At 39.7% G+C, this 18811-nt stretch overlaps 1 protein-coding gene across 1 annotated transcript in view; it reads right to left on the reverse strand.

Moving 5' to 3' along the window:
• Nucleotides 1–6738: 6738 nt before the first annotated feature.
• Nucleotides 6739–18811, reverse strand: part of WIPF1 (WAS/WASL interacting protein family member 1) — a 77052-nt gene continuing 64979 nt past the window's right edge. The window contains exons 7-9 of the mRNA XM_077829884.1: nt 15666–15884; nt 13224–13337; nt 6739–11828 (exon numbers count right to left, since the gene is read on the reverse strand). Coding sequence (XP_077686010.1) covers nt 11773–11828; nt 13224–13337; nt 15666–15884 — 389 coding nt within the window. The 3' untranslated portion in view covers nt 6739–11772. The remainder of the gene's footprint in view (nt 11829–13223; nt 13338–15665; nt 15885–18811) is intronic.

Raw genomic sequence — 18811 nt, forward strand, 5'->3', positions numbered from 1 at the left:
GGTTAAAAACAAAATATTTTGTGAGTTGGGAATATACCTTAAAATATAAAAATACATTTTGTTCTCACATGAGGTAAAATATTGATCAAAAGTAATTTATAAATGATATAATTTCATAATTTGACTATGACCTTATAGATGTTGTAGTCCCTTATGATTGCAATGCAAAGGTTTATGTGAACAAATCATAAGCGCCACCTAGTGCTCTTTTGGAAAACACCATCTTTGCTTTCTTAAGTAAAGAACATTCTGGGGAAAAAACACAATTTTTGCAGTAATCTGAGATTTAATGCCAAAATTCAGAAAGTCAAAGTGTTGTCTACTGACAACAAGCTAGTAGACACTTTTTTTCTTTGCAAATTGGAATCCAAATTGGTACGGAGCCAACATAATTACAGATCACATTGTAAACCAAGAGGAAACATTCTGAAATGTACCTAAGGAACAAAACCCACAATCCTATTAGTGATGCTGGGCATGCAGACCCCTGAGCCACAAGAAGCCTTGTCCCACTGAAGTCCATGGGCATTTTGCCAAGGACTTCAGTGTAGCAAGTATCTCACCAATTTATTTCAATAGGGCTCAGTAAATTGCAGGATTGTAGTGCTTAGAAACTATCTTTTGTTTTTTAAAACTTAAGGGATTCTTAAAAGGTAACTTAATTCCACTGGAGGGAAAATATGAATCCATCTACCAAAAATAAAAAAGATGGAGAAAGAGAAAGGTCTCAAATATATATATTTAAGATAAAAATTGCAATGAGACATAAGCTATCAGTGAAACCAGACTGAGGGAATAGATTTTTTTTTTAAATGGGCCAATTTCTGTGCTGAGTTATACCAGTGTAAATCTAGAGTAACATTATGGATACAGCAGAATAATTTAATGCAAAAATTGGGCCACTATTTTTTTGAATGTCCTTTTTAGTGACTTACTGCTATAATATGCCATGCTATGTTATGCCACTTGCACAATATACTGTGTAAACCTCTTTAATTGCTTGAAACACTGAAATTAGCTGTTTGGTGAATTGTCTCTCCGAGGGCATTTTCAGATGCACACTACTTGTTATCACTACTTGTGATTTCCATCAACTGGAAATTCATATGCAGCATGTACACAGTATGCTCTCAGGAAGGTGGCGGAGAGTATCCAGTCTAGGTAGATATGCTTTTCCTGCTTATTAAACATGAAGCTATACCAGGGGTGGGCAAACTACTGCCTGTGGGCCGCATCTGGCCCACCAATTGTTTTACTCCAGCCCTCGAGCTCCTGCTGGAGGATGGGGTCTGGGGCTTGCCCTGCTCTGGCGCTCCAGCTGGGGAGCAGGGTTGGGGCCGCTCCACTTGGCTCCTGGAAGCAGTGGCATGCCCCCCCCACCATCTCCTGCACATAGGGGCAGCCAGGGGGCTCTCCTCCGCATGCTGCCCCCACTCCAAGCGCTGCCCCAGCAGCTCATATTGGCTGGGAATCGCACCCAATGGGAGCTTCAGGGGCGGCACCTGTGGACAGCGCAGCGTGCAGAGCCACCTGGCTGCGCCGCCACGTAGGAGCTGGAGTGGGGACATGCCGCTGCTTCCGGGAGCTGCTTGAGGTAGGCACCATCCGGAGCCTGTAATCCTGAGCCACCTCCCCGTGCTCCCACCCCCTCCTGCCCTCCAAACCCCTCAGTCCGAGCCCAGAGCACCTTCCTGCACCCTAAATACCTCATCCGCAGCCCCACCCCAGAGCCTGCACCCCCAGCCAGAGCCCTCACCCGGTCCCCTGCCCCAATCCCATGCCCTAGCACGGAGCCCCCTCCCACACCCTGAACTCCTCATTTCTGGCCGCCCCTGAGAGCCTACACTCCCAGCCAGAGCCCTCACCCCCCCCCCCCCGCACCCCAGCCCCAACTTTGTGAGCATTCATGGCCTGCCATACAATTTCTATACCCAGATGTGGCCCTCGGGCCAAAAAGTTTGCTCACCCCTGAGGTGCACACATAGAATATCCGAGTTGGAAGGGACCTCAGGAGATCATCTAGTCCAACCCCCTGCTCTAAGCAGGACCAATCCCCAATTTTTGCCCCAGATCCCTAAATGGCCCCCTCAAGAATTGAACTCGCAACCCTGGGTTTAGCGCGCCAATGCTCAAACCACTGAGCTATATACGCAGGCCTCTCATGTTGTGTTATATGTACTTGTGTGTCCATACCTGTTCCATCAACTACAGACATTTTAAATAATTTTGAATGTTTTTAATCAATAAAATTATTTTTATAGCCCCCTTTCCCCAAGTTTGTGGGACACTTTGTAGGAAAAATAAAAAGAGATGGTCCCTACCCTGAAGAATTTACAGTCTTGTTCAAGATGCACAGGCAGGATGAGGGTCCCAGTAATAAAATGATGTGGTTATTTGGGCACCTGGGCATTATTTTATTTTTAAATATGTAATAATTCACTTGTGGGAGGTAGTAGAGCAAAAATGAGTTTGAAGGAGGAATTTGAATGAAGAAAGGGGAGGGGTCAGGCAGGCAGACTCAGGGAAGGTGTTCCATGAAATCAGCCAGAAAGAAGAACAGGGCCACTAGAAAATCTAGGTCATTACAAAACCTAAACCTAATTTCCCCAATACTAATTTCCCCCTCACACCTTCTTGTCAACTGTCTGAAATGGGCCACTCTCATTACCACTTCAAAAGTTATTTTTCCTCCCTTGGTATCCTGCTGTTAAGTAAATTGTCTCATTAGACTGACCTCACACTTGGTAAGGCAACTCACATCTTTTCATGTATTTATACCTGCTCCTGTATTTTCCACTCCATGCATCCAATGAAGTGGGTTCTAGCCCATGAAAGCTTATGCCCAAATAAATTTGTTTGTCTCTAAGGTGCCACCAGGACTCCTTGGTTTTTTTAGAATCTTATAGATGCACTTGTGTATTCTCAAATAAAACATCTTCCTTGTCTCACTGCTTTCATAGTAATGCAAGTAACTTGCAAGATAGCAGAAGTGAAAGCTTCTATTTTCAGTAAGGCTACAGAAAGATTTCACAAGACTCCAGCAATAAAGTGCTGGTTTATAGATAGTATAACAAAACAACACTTTCCACAACCTTTTGACAACTGGCCCAGTGGAAATAAGACTGCACACTAGACACTAATGTGTGCACTGCTTTCACAGCTGCTGTATCTTACATGCAGAGCCACTTCCTTTTACGGAGCTCTTGTCATAGTCCGAACACTTCAGCTACCTCTTCCTCATCCACACACACCCTTCCCTTCTTAGGAAATGGCTTACACATCGATTTTTAATTGCATGTGATGCCTTTAGCCCTCTGCTATCCAAAGAGAAAAACTGCAACACATTAGAAAGTACAAGGAATGCATCATGTTTGACAGATTAATGGTAACTGTTTTTGTGTTTATCAAAAGTTGCACTCTGCAATAAATGGCAAAATATTGGTGCAAACAGGGGTGGGGGGGGGAAACTTATCATTTGCACAGTGCTATGTATGTATAAAGGCTCACATTTTCAAATCAGAATGATGCATACAAAACCTTAGATTTCCATAAGAAAATCAGCTTGATAGCTAATTACCTGATGTGTGTATGTATGAGCTGGTATGCTTTGCACACAAATTTGATTTCCGTGCACACACACTTGATTTGACTAATTTCATGCATGAAAACATAGACTGACAGAGTTGCGCTTGTATTATTAGAGGCTGTTTTTGAAAACGGAGTCCCAACAGCTTAAAACATTTGTTCGTAAAAACTACTGCCATCAAATACCAGACGTTCCTATTTTTGAGCACAGGTTAGCCCTGAAAAGCGATGCTCCCTACTTAAAATATAATTCAGTTGCATGCATGTTGGACCCCTTTCCCAAACCCTGTGTCTGTTTGTTTGTCTTGCTTTAGATTACAGGCTACTTGGGCAGGGATGATGTATTCTTTTCGCAGAGCCCATTACGAGTGCTAACAGAACTAACTAATACAGGAGAAAGTAACAAGAAATAGTTTAAGATTCAAAATGAGGAAGGCACTCACAGGAACTAGTATCAGCACTTCTGAAAAAAAATGTTACTTGTTTCAGCTGAGGAAGAAAAAAAAAATGAATGATGTAAAGATAGAGAGGGGCATTTAAAGGAAATTATGTGGTTATAAAAATAAAAGGCAATGATGAAACCAAAACAATATAAGAGCCCAGCAGGCTGAGTTCTGTAGAACTCATTCATGTTATCTTATACTCTGTATACATTATTTAGACAATACTGTGATTACAGGCAATATTTACTATTCTTTATTGTTAAGTTGGCTTCTGCAGAAGAACTTAAAATTAAAAAAAAAATCATTCTCCCACCCTTTGTCTTCTCTCTTTAAATTATCCTCCTTGGGAAAAAGACTATGTTTTAGTTCATGGTATTGCACAATGGACCCCATCTCTCAGCTGGGGCCTCTAGGTGCTACTGGAATGCAACTAATATGGTAACCATTATTACAACCTTTCACTGGTTCTCACATTAAGGCTTCCCCTTCTTGTTCTTTTTATGCTCACAGCCAGCCAGGTTACAGCCACACCTCATTCCTGAAGGCTTGCTTCTCAAAATTTGTGAGGAAGCTTCTTCTAGGCTCCAAATCCACTGAATAAACTGCATTAGAAGTTGAAGATTTGACTTCCTCGCTGTCAGAGACATGGGGCAAATGTCATGACTATCCATGTGGTCTGGCAGAGGGTAAATGATAATGTACTGGGAGAAGAGCATTAGTAGGAGTGACTGTGTTACTGTGTGCACTGCTGTTACTGTTACTGTGTTTAGTTTTAGCCCCATCTCACTGACTAAGAAGTTTAGGAGCTGGCAGGCAGATGCTTGGTTGCAGCTGAATAAAGAAAATGGTTGCTGACCTAGTTTTCTGGCCTCTCTTACTTAAAATTCTTACCCAAGGACTTTACAGTTGAAAAGTATGAGAGTCAACCAGACTGTGTGCACCATGGATGTGAGCTGTAATATTAACATGAACTCATCTGATCTTAATTAGCTTCTTTCAGTGACAGTGTAGTTTAAGGAACACAAGGCCCCAGCTCCTCTACTTCTCGCCAATCTCCCTTTATAATATTTTATTTAAATTATTCACTTGATTTCCATTTTGAAATCATAATCCCTTCAAGTATTCCAAGTTTCCAAGGAGGGGTTTAACAGCATGTCCTTTGGTCTGGAACTATTTCTTCTATAAATAGTTTGCACCTTGTTTGCACCTTTTTACCAAGGAACTGAGACAAAAGATTTTGATCTAGCACACAAATATTGTTGAAGGTATACAAGTCAAGGAGAGCATTAGCAGCAGCTTCCTATGGGAATGCAATGAAATTTACCCTCTGTATTTTAAACATTTACAAAGTTATCTTTTGTGGCTTCCTTTCCAAGATTATTCTATGCCTGATTTTCTATAGAAGCTGAACTTACACAACTCTTCACTAATTGCAAATAAAAAACCCAGAGAACTGCCCATCATCAAAATGGGTGTTTTTAAAGACTATATTCTGCATGTACCCTGAATTTAACACTTTGGCCATCTCAGAATGCACCATTATACTGATTACATCAATTTCACCATCTGTGGAAAAAATAATAGGTGAGCCCATTGCATTTTTATGATGGTAAATTGAGATGCAGTACTATATGGACTTCTTTCACAAAAGGATCTGATCATCAAAAGAACATTTGTCACAGACATCATCGTCAATCATATTTCCTCTCCTTCTCCCTTCTTATAGTGCAAGCTCTTGGGGTCAGGGCTCTCTCGCACTAGGTGTTCGCTACGTAGCACAATGGAGCTCCATGTTCAGTTGGGAGCTCTAGGAACTACTGGAATACAAATAATAAACTGTGATAAGGAGACACCATTAACTTGAAATCCAGTCACTTTAAGAACACGGTTAAAATTAGTTTCAGGCATTCAGACACCTGCCAATTTTTGTGGTTCTACTTATTGGCTGCTTTAGGGTTATTGCTGTGAACTATCCTAACTAGGGTTAAATAATCCTTCTACTTCTGAGGAGAGGTTGAAGGGAGAACGAGACTTGAAGCCCAGCTTGTATGTTCAGACATTGACTAGGGGGTTCTAACCCTATATACTGGCTCCAATTGGACTAAAGTATAGGAAAAGTCTAAAGACCAGGAGTGAGAGCAGAATTGCGAGGAGTGAAAGGACACTTCTTTGGGGAAATGTGGAAGTGCCTGATAGTTTGCATTCCAAAAGGCAAAATATTTGCTTCTCCCTGTTTAGTGGAGACATTTGATGCATAACACTTTCCTTGTGTATACAATTTTGTTTGGCATTACACCTCACTTTAAAATTTGTGTGTGTCTTGCTTAGAACTAAATCCTGAAGTCTTTATTCAGCTATGACTGTAGGATCTGGCCCTAAAATAATACCTACCTATAAGTATAGTATCATAAGATACAATGTAAATTTGTAACATTCATTAACCAAAATTAACAGGCTAATTCAAGTATTAAATTAGTGTATATAAAAATCATTGTAACCAAGCTTGACATCCTTTTAGTCCCACTCTGTGCTGCAAGGAAGTGGCATATACCAATTTGGGAAGAAGTTTTGCGAGTCTTGAGCGAGTGTCCAGGTTAATTATTACACTTCCGCTTCCCTTTAAGATCAGTAGTCAGCTTCCTCTCTCCTGAAGGACCTGATAGTGTTTGTTCCTAAATTAAAGTAAGTCTCCACAATCAATTCATTATCTTAAATAAAAGCAAAAAATTTATTTAACATCGGGCAGAAAATAGAGAAAAAGAATCACAAACAAAATAAATGTTATTTTTGTTCTGCTCAATGACTAACATTTTATGAAAAGCCCAGCGAGCTTAGCTCCAAGCTCAGCTCTGGATAATTTTGGTTAAGCTTCCCAAAGACTTCACATTTACCAGAATCTTCTCTCAGCACAGCAGGCTGTCAGCTGCACTTGACACATTTCTTTCAGAGAAATGCTTCATTTGTTCTTCAGGAACCATTTTGAGCTCTATTCCTTCCTCCGTTACAGTCTTGTGTGGCTTCGCAAATCCAGATGTCAAGTGTTGCCTTTAGCACATTTTATATTACTTTACATTACAGGCCTGTCATCAGTGCACCAAGTTAAACAGTATTTCAAACATACTCGATTAGATTCATTATTCTTTTTCTCTGAACACATAGTCTTCATTTCCTCCTCTTTGACTTGCATAGCCATCGCACACACTTGGGAACTAAAAACTTATATAAGCCCGAGCTGCTCACATTGAACACCTGCAAAACCTCCCCTTTGTCGGCAATTGCGCAGGTCTAAACACTAATTAAACAGCCTAGAAGATTTCACTTTAGATGCTTTGGAACCTAAAGGGCTTTCTCACCTCCTCTCTTTTCACTTGAAGAGACATTTTCCTTAGCAGTTTTTCTTTTAATGACTATTTCATGCAAGGTATTCTCATTATTTCCTGGTTGAGTACAGTTTGGAAAACTATACACCCAATGTAATGCCAGAGTAGATTTTGTTCCTACTGGACAGTAAGACATCAACATTCGCAATACCACAATGTGACATTGAAAAAGCACATATAAGTCTTGTTTTGAACTGTTATAGCAATATTTAGTCCATTTTTTATGTAATCCCATGCACACAAATTCTTCCTTCCTCTTTCTAAGATTCTGTTGCCATAAAGACTATGTCAAGGTTTCTCATTACATAATATTTTGTTTGAATTAAAATTATAAGTTTGCTCATAAGACTCAGAATTCTTGACTCTAAAAGGAGAAAAGTGTAGTTTCTAATTGCATTTTTTTGCATAGCAAAATTATAGTACTAAGACACCCAAACCCAAGTGGAAATTAGTTCCCCACACCTTTCTCATAAATAGGATGCAAACTTCACCACAGACATGTAAAACAGTTATTCCTGTGAACAGAAGCTAGTCTAATTTTAGTCCAATTCTTATCCCTAAACAGAGTGGCTAGAATAAAGTCATAAAGCATCAAGAAAGTTACTCCAACAGATATATAGCATGTGGTCTTCATCAAAAAATACTGACTAGAAAATATAAATAAAAATGGCCATCTCACACAGAAAGCTCTGATTTTATTTATCTGGTTGATTTGCATAGAAATGAGTTTCAGTGGTCATTTTTGTCACAATTTGTGTCTCAGGTGATGACATACAGATAGTTTAAGGAGTGCATGTTTAAAATGCCATGCCACCAAAATAAACATACTAAATCCTAAACACTGTCAGTCAGTGGTCCTCTAATACACTTGCACAGCCCCACTGAAGTTAATTGGATTGTACAAGTATAACAGAAGAGATACATTGGTCCAATGACTATAAACCTGTGGGGTAAATGCGCTTAATTTCCAAACGCATTAACACCAGAAATTGATTTGGAATTAAGCAAACTTCCATTCATACCCCAATTAAAGGCCTGATCCAGCAGTCTTTTCAAACATTTCACTCCCTTTGAAATTAGTGGATCAAGCATGTTACAAATGCAAACACTTAGCTCAAACATTGTATTATCACTCAATAAGCACTGTTTTGTATTTTACATTAGACATCAAAGCAAAACATCTAAAATGTTTATAAAAAGGCAGTAATTGCTATTTTGACATCAAAAGTTTGTTAAAATATAGTAAGGCACCCTTGGATTAACCAGTTTTGTTTCATGCGTATCTTTTTTAAACATTATGCATAGTGAAATAAATACTGTAATACTGATCTTATTGCAAATATCTACTTGTATACAAAATGATATACTCAATGTTAAAATGATGCACTGTTTTTTGAATATATTTGGTGAATTTTACAATCAAAAGATATACAGTTATTACTATCTGAGGGAAAAATGAATACTTTCATTTCTCAAAGATGTTTTATGGATGCTTAGCGTATACATATTGAAAAAATTTCTACTCGAAAGTGCTAAGAATCAGACAGTTCCAAACAGATTAGATTTCTTTGCTTCCCTCACTGAAGCCCACATCACAGTTTAAAATTAGATTTATGCTAATTTGTTATGGCTTTGGTTATTATTATAGAGAAATTCTGCTCAGGAAGCGAATTGTGGAGTATTTTGGATGGTGCAGTCAGCTACAGGAATGAAATACAGCATTTTCATTGACACAGCCAAAGTAAAACTGTTTTGCTATATGCAGACAAGTTACAAAAATGTATAACATCTGGAATTGCTCTCAGTTGTTACACTCCATAACTATTCATATTTTATTAAGACTTTGGCAGGGTGATGCATTAAAATATTGTATTCTCAAGTCCATGATGTCATGGACATCAGAAAGCCATAAGTGCTTTAGTTTAAACAGCGTGAATACAATCATTTATCCTATAAATATCACTAGGTGTTTTAAATCTTCTTTGGACTTTAGACTCACACAATAGTGAGCCACATACAGACTTTCAATATTCATAGCCCGTATGTTTTTTGGTTTTTTTTTAAGTGCCATTCTTACAAGTGATGTTAGTATATTTACTGATCACATGGGCTTGATCCAAAGATACATTTCACAGGGGGAGCTTCTTCTGAAATCTGTGCAAGAAGCTCACATGGCTCTGATCCTGCAGCTCTGCATGTGCGTGTGTGCACGCATGCTGCTGGGTGGATTTCAATGTAGGATCAGGTCCGTGGAACACATCTCAGAATTAGGCCCAGAGATATCAAAATGTAAAAATATGTATTTTATCAAATACTATCATAGGTAAAAAAATCCAAACGGGACTTTGTAAACAAACATACTGGAAAGGCAAAGCTGTATTTATCATGTTCAAATCCTACCCTGTTGTCAACAGGATTGCACAGATTGTAAGGCAGGGTGGGCTCTGCCACTACACAGTCACATAATGGAGAAGGTCCTACTGGACACGTTTCCCTAGGGTTCAATGTTCATTTTTGAAGAGTCTCTTCTGCCAACCCACCCCCCTGCAGATATTCAAGTGCTGGGCTCAAAAGTATCAGACCGTAACAAAACCTGCAGAGCTGAATCAGGAATCATGTTTTCCACTGCTGGGCGGGGAGAGGCATTTAGCCCAATATTTTTCTAACCTGCATGGCTTCTTCCTCTGATTTAATGAGCAACACAGTATGAAACATGTCCATCAGTGAGGACTTCCTGGGGACTCCAATGAGCACATTGAGAGAGTCAGAGATTGGTGGGGAGGTGACGGATAGTTATTCTTCAAAGCTAACTTTCAGAAGTCCAGCTGACAGAGATACATTCATCAGCCACGCTCAAATCCAGAATCAAAGTCCTCCTATGATTTCCAAATGTCTTTTTCCACTTGTTTATATCAGTTTATAAAATGAACTAAACAAACACTCTTTGCTTACGTACAATATTTAAAAGCAGTTCTGCAATTTCACCAATCACCACAATGCCTAAAAAAGGCTTGCTTTCTCCCAATAAGGGAATTTCCTTCAGATCCTCCTGATACCCTCTCAAACAAAAGTTTGGACCCAGGTAGGCCATAGGGCAAGCTCAGAAGGTCAATACACTCCACCTCTGTTGAACCAGCATGGACAGAAAGTTCCAGAGTTTATGGCTTTCACTAGAAAATGCCCTTCCACTAGATCCCTCCTATTTAAAAGTGAGGGCCATTCACTCAAGCACTCAGTTGATCTCAATTGCCATGCAACACAAGGGAGAAGCACTTTCTCGAGCAGCCAAACCACACAGAGCTTCATTAGTCAAAAACATCTTGAATTATACCCAGAACCAAATGAGAAGCCAATGCAATCTGTGGCACATAGGTGTTAGCAGGCTTCACAGAAGGAGCATATAATTAAGGGGGCTGCTGCATTTTGTACTAGTCGTAGTTTGAGTAGTCTTCAGGTGTAGTCCGACAAAGAGCATTACAGTAATCCAATTTTGAGGGCATGGATAACTGCAGCATGATCCATGTCCAAATGGAAAGGACAAGTAGAGATTAACAACATAAAACTATTACAAAACAAGGCATCAGGGCCATACAGGACACTATTACACCGCTGAATTCTCAATTTTCTCTCTTCTTTTGAGGATTCTCCTTCATGTCATGGCAACCTTTCCCCTGGAGAATGAAGGCAGGAGATAGCCTCTGCTGGAGCCCAGTGCTCGTGGGGTGTCAGAAGATTACGCCATTTAGTTGTCACCCTCAGGGAAGGCTATCTGTAGCATAAACACACGCTTCTGACAGGCTAAACTATGGTCAAAAGAATTTGCGTTGAACTATTAACTTGCAGACTCACATAAAAGTTGGGCAGTAGCATGCAGAAGCGGGATAGGGTGTGGAAGCATGCAAAAAAAGATCCAAGGGAATCTCATCTGTGTGCTGTCCCCATGTGATTAGTTTCCAGACAGACAGCAGTAAATTATTGGAATTTGTAGTTGAAATGTTACAACTACTTCACCCAAAACTAGTCAATGGGCTTACGCCTGCTCTTGTTGAATTCAATGGCAAAACTCCCACCAAGATCACTGGGAACAGGACGGGACACAGTAAGAATATATATATTGTTATATATGGTCCCCAAAATGCCTTTCATGGCAGCCTGCTATATAAGCAAGTAAAATCTACAGTTTTAAGCAACTATGGTTCATAAACTGTACCTTACTTCTCTAACAGATACTCAAATTACCCCTAATCACAAGCCAAAAGTGGAAATAAAGCAGAAGAGGCAACTTTCCAATGACATGGGCATGAGAAGTAATTCAAGAAACATTTAAAAACAGCAGTCACCCTCAGAAGGGCTGAAAACCCACTTCACCTAGGTATAGGCGGGAGCGGTGGGACACCTCTTTCTCTTCGGCCAGAGCCATCTAGAAACAGAAGAAAGAGATGGCTGTGTTCATCATGATATATTCCTTTTACACAGAAACGCATGCCCAAGCTCCTCATGAAACGATATGTGAAGAACTACACATTTTAAGTACCCGTATTATCCATTTTATGAGCAGTTGTGTGTAGTTTATTGGATGATTTATTTACCAAGATAAAAAATATAAATGATGTACAGCATAATTCCTATTAAGTATATATTTAATGCCACAAATGCCTGGAAAGCATGTGGTTTTTCAGCCTTTAGGCTCTTTCCTCCTCTTGAGACAGATCTATAACTCTTGTTAGCATTAATAAGAGTTATCACTTCTACAAGGGCATTAAGTCCTACTGTGACTTTAAAACAAATGCAAATTGTAATAAAAAAACTGGTTTCAGAGTAGCAGCCGTGCTAGTCTGTATTCGCAAAAAGAAAAGGAGTACTTGTGGCACCTTAGAGACTAACCAATTTATTTGAGCATAAGCTTTCGTGAGCTACAGCTCACTTCATCGGATGCATTCATGATGAAGTGAGCTGTCGCTCACGAAGGCTTATGCTCAAATAAATTGGTTAGTTTCTAAGGTGCCACAAGTACTCCTTTTCTTTTTAATAAAAACACTGAAGTTCTACAGTTTAAGTGTGATAAAATCTCAAAGCACCATTTCTCCGTAAGAAAATTTTCATCCAAAAACTAAGCAAATTAAATTTGAGAAGGGTATACAGTCCCAGGCCCTCCCCCCATTTAAAAAAAAAGTAACAAGTTTCATAGGACTTGATCCTGCAAACAATCTTTCAGTGTTTCCTGCATGGACAGGGTGCGAGATCAGGCCCTTAGACTTATAAATCTTAAATTATTAAGAGGACATTGGTTTCTCCCATTTTTTTCCCCAGACATTTTACATATTTTCGTGTCTAGAGAGTCTATTCTCAACAACAGAAGAGGGACTTGCACAGGTAACACCTACACTATTTGTATACATGAGAACTCAACCATTAAATTTCTTCAAGTCAACAACAACAAAAATATTGGTAGATCTATTAGGCCCTATTCTGCCCTTCAACACCTTTACAATCCGAATGGGAGTTGTTTTTGCACGTCTGAAGGCAGAATTATGAGTTTTTAGGTTGGATGGTGTGCATAGCCAATAGCTAACAGAAAAGGGATAATGGTAATTAGCAGAGAAATTAGTAAACTCAGTCTACTAAGGGAAAGCAGATACATACAGATGCAAATTGTTCCCAGTTATAAATATACCTATCCTCCACTAATCTGTATAGGTTCTTTCACCAGATCCATCACTAGGCCATCTGAAGGCCTGACTATTATCTTTCAAAATTAACAATATTTGGCAATAAATAAATAAATAAATAAAAACCCAACAAAGAAACAACTTACCTCTGCTTTCATTCCTTGCTAGTTTACTGGGGTAACTTTTGTTCATTGGTACATATGGCTCTGGAGGTGGCAGGTCAGATATCGGATGGAAGGAAAATCTGCTTTCCCACTCATCTGGGGAAAAATAAACCATTACAGGAAAATTTAAAAAGTAACAATCCTTAATAGAAGAGTTGCGTAGTACTGATCTTATTACACATTCTGTATTGCAATACCTCCTAGAAGCCCAAGTCATAAACCAGAACCCCACTATGCTAGATGCTATACAAACACAGAACAAAAAGATGGCCCAAATTAGCCTGAATTCAGTTAATCATTCATTGATCGTTTATGTCATTGCACCTGCCTTGTCTTATTGTTTTACAATGCTCCATTAAAAACAAACTAAGAAAAATAATCCAAACAGGAGTCCATTGACGTCCACAGGAATCCTAATACTGTGACTCAGAATGTTGTATGAAGACTCAGTATGTTCCACCCACCTTACGTTCTGTGCAGAAGAACATAGCCCTCAGGGCTGAGATTAGATGCCCCGACTAAGGGGACGGTGGCTTCAAGCCTTGGCATAGATAGGCCTCCAAAGGCCGCCTAAGATAAATTATGGTATTTACCCCTGGGCTGCCCTACAGGTCATAGCGCTGCCTTGAATCTCTGCAGTGCTGTGTGCTGGGGCCCCTTCTGCCCTTTGCCCCACCCAGGCATGACCCCCATGCTATGGCTTGTAAGGGGTAGTCCTTGAAGGGCAGCCTTATGACTGTCTTTTCACAGTGCCTGTGCTGGGGGGATCCTCCCATAGTCAGCTATGAAGCTTTTAGAGAGTCTCTTTACATCACTCTGGCCCTTGTACGCAGTGTAAAGGGCCTGAAGCTGGTGGGAGGATCTCAGTCTAGGTGGTTTCCTGATTCTAGGTCACCTGCTGGTGACATCAATATTGCACCCACTTAGGCATAAAATAAATTTGGCCCTACATATTCTATATTAAATTAATTTTACCTCCTACGATAGAAATGCGTAGTAGGATTCAGGGTGCTGAATTTGCATTACAGGTATTTAGACCTCATTGATGTACAAAGCATCCAAACAACTAGAACCACTACAGCATCCAATAAAATTCAATGTTCAAAGAAAAAAGAAAAATTAGCAGACCTGTGAGAAAATGCATAATCAAGGAGAAATGTGCATCTTTTGTAAAAAGTGAGAAGATAAAGCTAAAGGTATCAGTATTTCTTCAACCACTAGAGACCCACGTTTCCCTGTACAACAAAAGAGGGGTCAGATTCCAGTGACATATTAATAGCAAATCAAAATCCTGGAAAAAATAGCCCATGCTCATATTACACTGTCCTGTATCTGAATGCAGATGTTCCAGGGGTAGAATAAGGGCACACAGTCAACTTCGTTTTTTGTCATTTCCAGCATTTTGCAACCGTAACACTCTTGTAATGTAGGTTTTTGTATAATGTCATCCAGCTACGACCTGAGTGAACTTCACCAACAACTGACCACAGGATTGATTATTTTGGGGCCCAGATTTGCATTCCTGAGGCAAGCAAGACGCACCCTGATTTCAATTAGAGTTCTGCTTGTACAGGAACTATGTAGGTTCTGTCCCGTAAAGGCGATTTGCACAGAAAAAAAATGGTTGTATTCAGTTTTGTCTCTTATGATGCATCAAGAAAGCTCAGAAGGATTACTTTATAGTTTTATTTTCTGCTTGCTTTTTATCTTAGAAATATCAGGAATGTCAAGTCTGGTCTTTCCTGATTTTGTTGGGAGACTCAAATGTATATTGTCAGCTCATGCCTTAATTGAAAGGAAAGGACTGATTCATCTTTAATGCACATATATATCCTTTATCCCCACTGTTTAGTGGCCAAAATGGAAAAACTCAAAGTTTTAAGCAGTTTGACTTTGGGTAGAGAGTTTCCTTCTCTACCACTTTTACTTTGTCTCCTGTGATGTCATAATCCCACTACTTCAATCATCCCAAGGGTTTCAGGGCAGAGGAGACCTGAATTTTTAACACTGAAAAAAAAAATCCTTCAGGCCTTCTTTATACAGCATAAAGCAGCAAAGAATGGCACACACACATTTCCTCTTTTTAGGTTACCTTTGAATGGTTATTTCTGAGGTCCAGTGCTTGCTAAAGTCCCACTGGCATGCTAGTATGTTCATGTCAGTCCTGTTAACTTTGCACTTCTGTTTTCTGCATTAAAATATTTAGATAACTCCATATGGCAGGCCTTTTTAGACCCAAGTTACACCTGGGACAGTCAGGAATAACTCCGGTGTAAAACTAGGGAGAGCTCAGAATCAGAACCAAAGCATCTGTGAAGTATCTCATTTAACGTTTGTGGGGCCAAACACCGATAGCTTTACTTAAGCAAAGCTTCTGAGTGAGGAGAGAGTAATATGCTGAGTATGTCTGAAAACACAGCTCACCTTCAAATGACGAGTCCTGGAAGCCATTTCTGATTGCTGATGATGGTGCAGGAGGTGGTGGGGGAGGAGCTCCGGAACCAGGTCTGTCAGGAGGAAGTGGAGGCCTTGGTCCACCTCTCTGGTTTTCTAATCCTGCCCTGGAAGGCAGCTGTGGAGTAGCAGGCAATGCCCGTGAAATGCTGCCATTTCTGTTTACAGGAGGAGGAGGTGGAAGGGGTCCTGAATCAAGACAGAAACAAATCAGTAATCTATTGTACCATAAAACCTACCGCTATTCTATCAGCTCTAAGCATTATTGTCTTGCATCGCTCTGAAGGGTGTCAGATAGGACACAAGCTTTGATGGGATCCAAAAGAAATGGGGAGAGTTGTCTGCCTCCTTCAGCCAGAGGGAGGGATAATAGTAATGCAGGGTTTGACACCTCTTTCCTGATCCACCTTCCCCTTGGTGTGGCTGATCTGCACAGAGTGCAGGTTCAAGGGGCATGTTTATACAGAAAGGAGGGTTAAATGTCACCTTTCCACTCCCTTTGCCTCATATATTCTCTGTGCAGGGCTGGTCTCTTCCTTCCATGTTAATGCAGCCCTAAAGATACTCTAACTTATGCTGGCTGCGAATGGTCACAAACAGCTGAAACCACAATGGAGCATCAGGGCAGCACAGAGGGTCCTGGCCATATCCCATTTCCTTCAGCCACACCTTCTTTTAAGGTAAAGGGATGGGAAGTGGTGTAAGAGCTCACTGAACCAAAAGAACATAAGAGCGGCCATACCTGGCCAGACCAATAGTCCACCTAGCCCAGGATCCTGCCTCCAACTGTGGCCAGTACCACAGCTTCAGGGAGAGTGTACTGAACAGGGCAATTTTGGAGTGACCAACCCCTGGCTTCCACTCTTGGCTTCTGACAATCAGAGCTTTAGGGTCACCCTGATCATCTTGGCTAATAGCTGGATGGACTTATCCTCCATGAACTTATCTAGTTTTTTCAAATCCAGTTATACATTTGGCCATCACAACATCCCATGGCAATGAGTTTCACAGGTTAATTAAGCATTATGTGAAAAAGTACTTCCTTAAACCAACGGACTATTAATTTCAGTCGGGTGATGCCTGATATTTATATTGTGGGAAAGGGTAAAACACACTTCTCTATTCACTTTTTCCACACCATTCATGATTTTATAAGCCTCTATCGTATCTCCCCTTAGTCATCCCTTTTCTAAGCTGAACAGCCCAAATCTTTTTAGTCTCTCCTCATATGGAAGCCATTCCATACCCTTGATCATCTTTGTTGCCTTTCCCTGAACCTTTTCTAGTTTTACTGTATCCTTTTTGAGATAGGGCAACCAGAACAGGACACTGTATTGAAGGTGTGGGCGCACCATGGCTTTATATAGTAGTAGTATAATATTTTTCTGTCATATTTTCTATCTCCTTCCCAATAGCGCCTAACACTCTGTTAGCCTTTTTGACAATCTATGGGGACGCCAAAATCTCTTTCTTGGATGGAAACAGCTAATTTAGAATCTACCATTATATATGTATAGTTGAGATTACTTTTTTCCAATGTGCATTACTTTTCACTTATCAATATTGGGTTTCATCTGCCCCTTTGTTGCTCAGTCATCCAGTTTTGTGAAATCCCTTTGTAGCTCTTCACAGACAGCTTTGGACTGAACTATCCTGAATAATTTTGTATTGTCAGCAAACGTTGGCACTTTACTCTTCACTCCCTTTCCTATACCATGCTGGGTGTTAGGACCAGATTCTGCCAGTGGTATCGTGTAAAGGAGAATTCAGCTCAGTAATGGCAATGTTAAGCAGTGTGGGATCAGTTCTCTCTCTGACACAAATATTTGCTGCATGCCAGGCTCTGCTGTGGTTGCAGTACATCAATCTGTCTGTAAATTAGAAACAGACCTCACACACAGATTTTAACATTTCCAATGTCGGTATATTTGAGCAACTGTCGCGGTAACATGCCTAGAACCAGTGTGAAATATATTACACATAATGTGGGGCAATTAGGAGAATTTAATTGTGTTGATTAAGTCATTTTTTTATTACAAGTATTCCCTCAGCTCAAAGAAATCTAGTTACATCTATTAAAGATGTATTACAGATACATTTATTAAAAATAAATCAGCAGATATTGTGCCACTATCCAAAAGCAAAAATGTGTCACAAGAAATCCTACGTACTTTGTGGTTTACATTTACTTGCTACTACAGCTTGCAATCCTGGAATGGTGCTCCAGTAGTAAGAGTTTATTCATTTTAGTAACTTTAAGATAATGAGAGAAATTATTCCAACTAAAAACAGCGTAAATATTGGAAGGATATGGATTAAGAAGCAAACACAAGGTCCCCTTCTATTTACTATATTATCAAAGTATATTATGAAATATCACCATGGAAACAATATTATTTTCTGTCTCATTAGAAATCTGCATATGCTAAATGACAAAGTTGATTCATAAATATAATGACACTTGTTATGCTAACGACTGTTGTATACATCTTGTTAAAATAACTTAAATACTACCATAAGTGTACATGATGTTTAACATGCACAGGGCCTATTTCTGCAAACCTTTACTTGTGAACATTGCCACCGACAAATTGTATTACTCCCGGGAGTAAAGATTACTCATCTAGTTGGACCCACAGATAAAACAAGTTTGTTGCACCAAAGAATATAATGATCAAACATAGTGTTTGTAGTTGCTATTAACTATGATAATAATAATGAATGTGTAAATACTACCTCATAATTACGACTACTACTAAAAATGACTTGAGTGGCACGGTGCTTGTAATCAGCCCAACTGAAGAAAGGTAGTATTACACGAAGTGGCAACTACATGACCCATGTTTCTGCAAAAATAACTTGCAAATCAAACTCAGGTCATGATAGTTAATTCAAGTCTGAATAGCGATTTTTAAAGATGTAACTGATTAAACCAGTCAGTCACACTCTTTCAGTGAAAGGAGAGCTTCAATTTTTAAAACTGATTGGCATTTTGGTCTATAGCTTCAATTTATATGGCAAACAACAGCAAAGCATGTCAATCAATTTAAAGCTACAGCTCATATTACATTCTGAAAAGCATAAAGGAAATTGGTATTGGAGGTAAATTCAGCTAT

Source organism: Eretmochelys imbricata, chromosome 11 (assembly GCF_965152235.1).
Source record: "Eretmochelys imbricata isolate rEreImb1 chromosome 11, rEreImb1.hap1, whole genome shotgun sequence".
Classification (NCBI taxonomy): domain Eukaryota; kingdom Metazoa; phylum Chordata; order Testudines; family Cheloniidae; genus Eretmochelys; species Eretmochelys imbricata.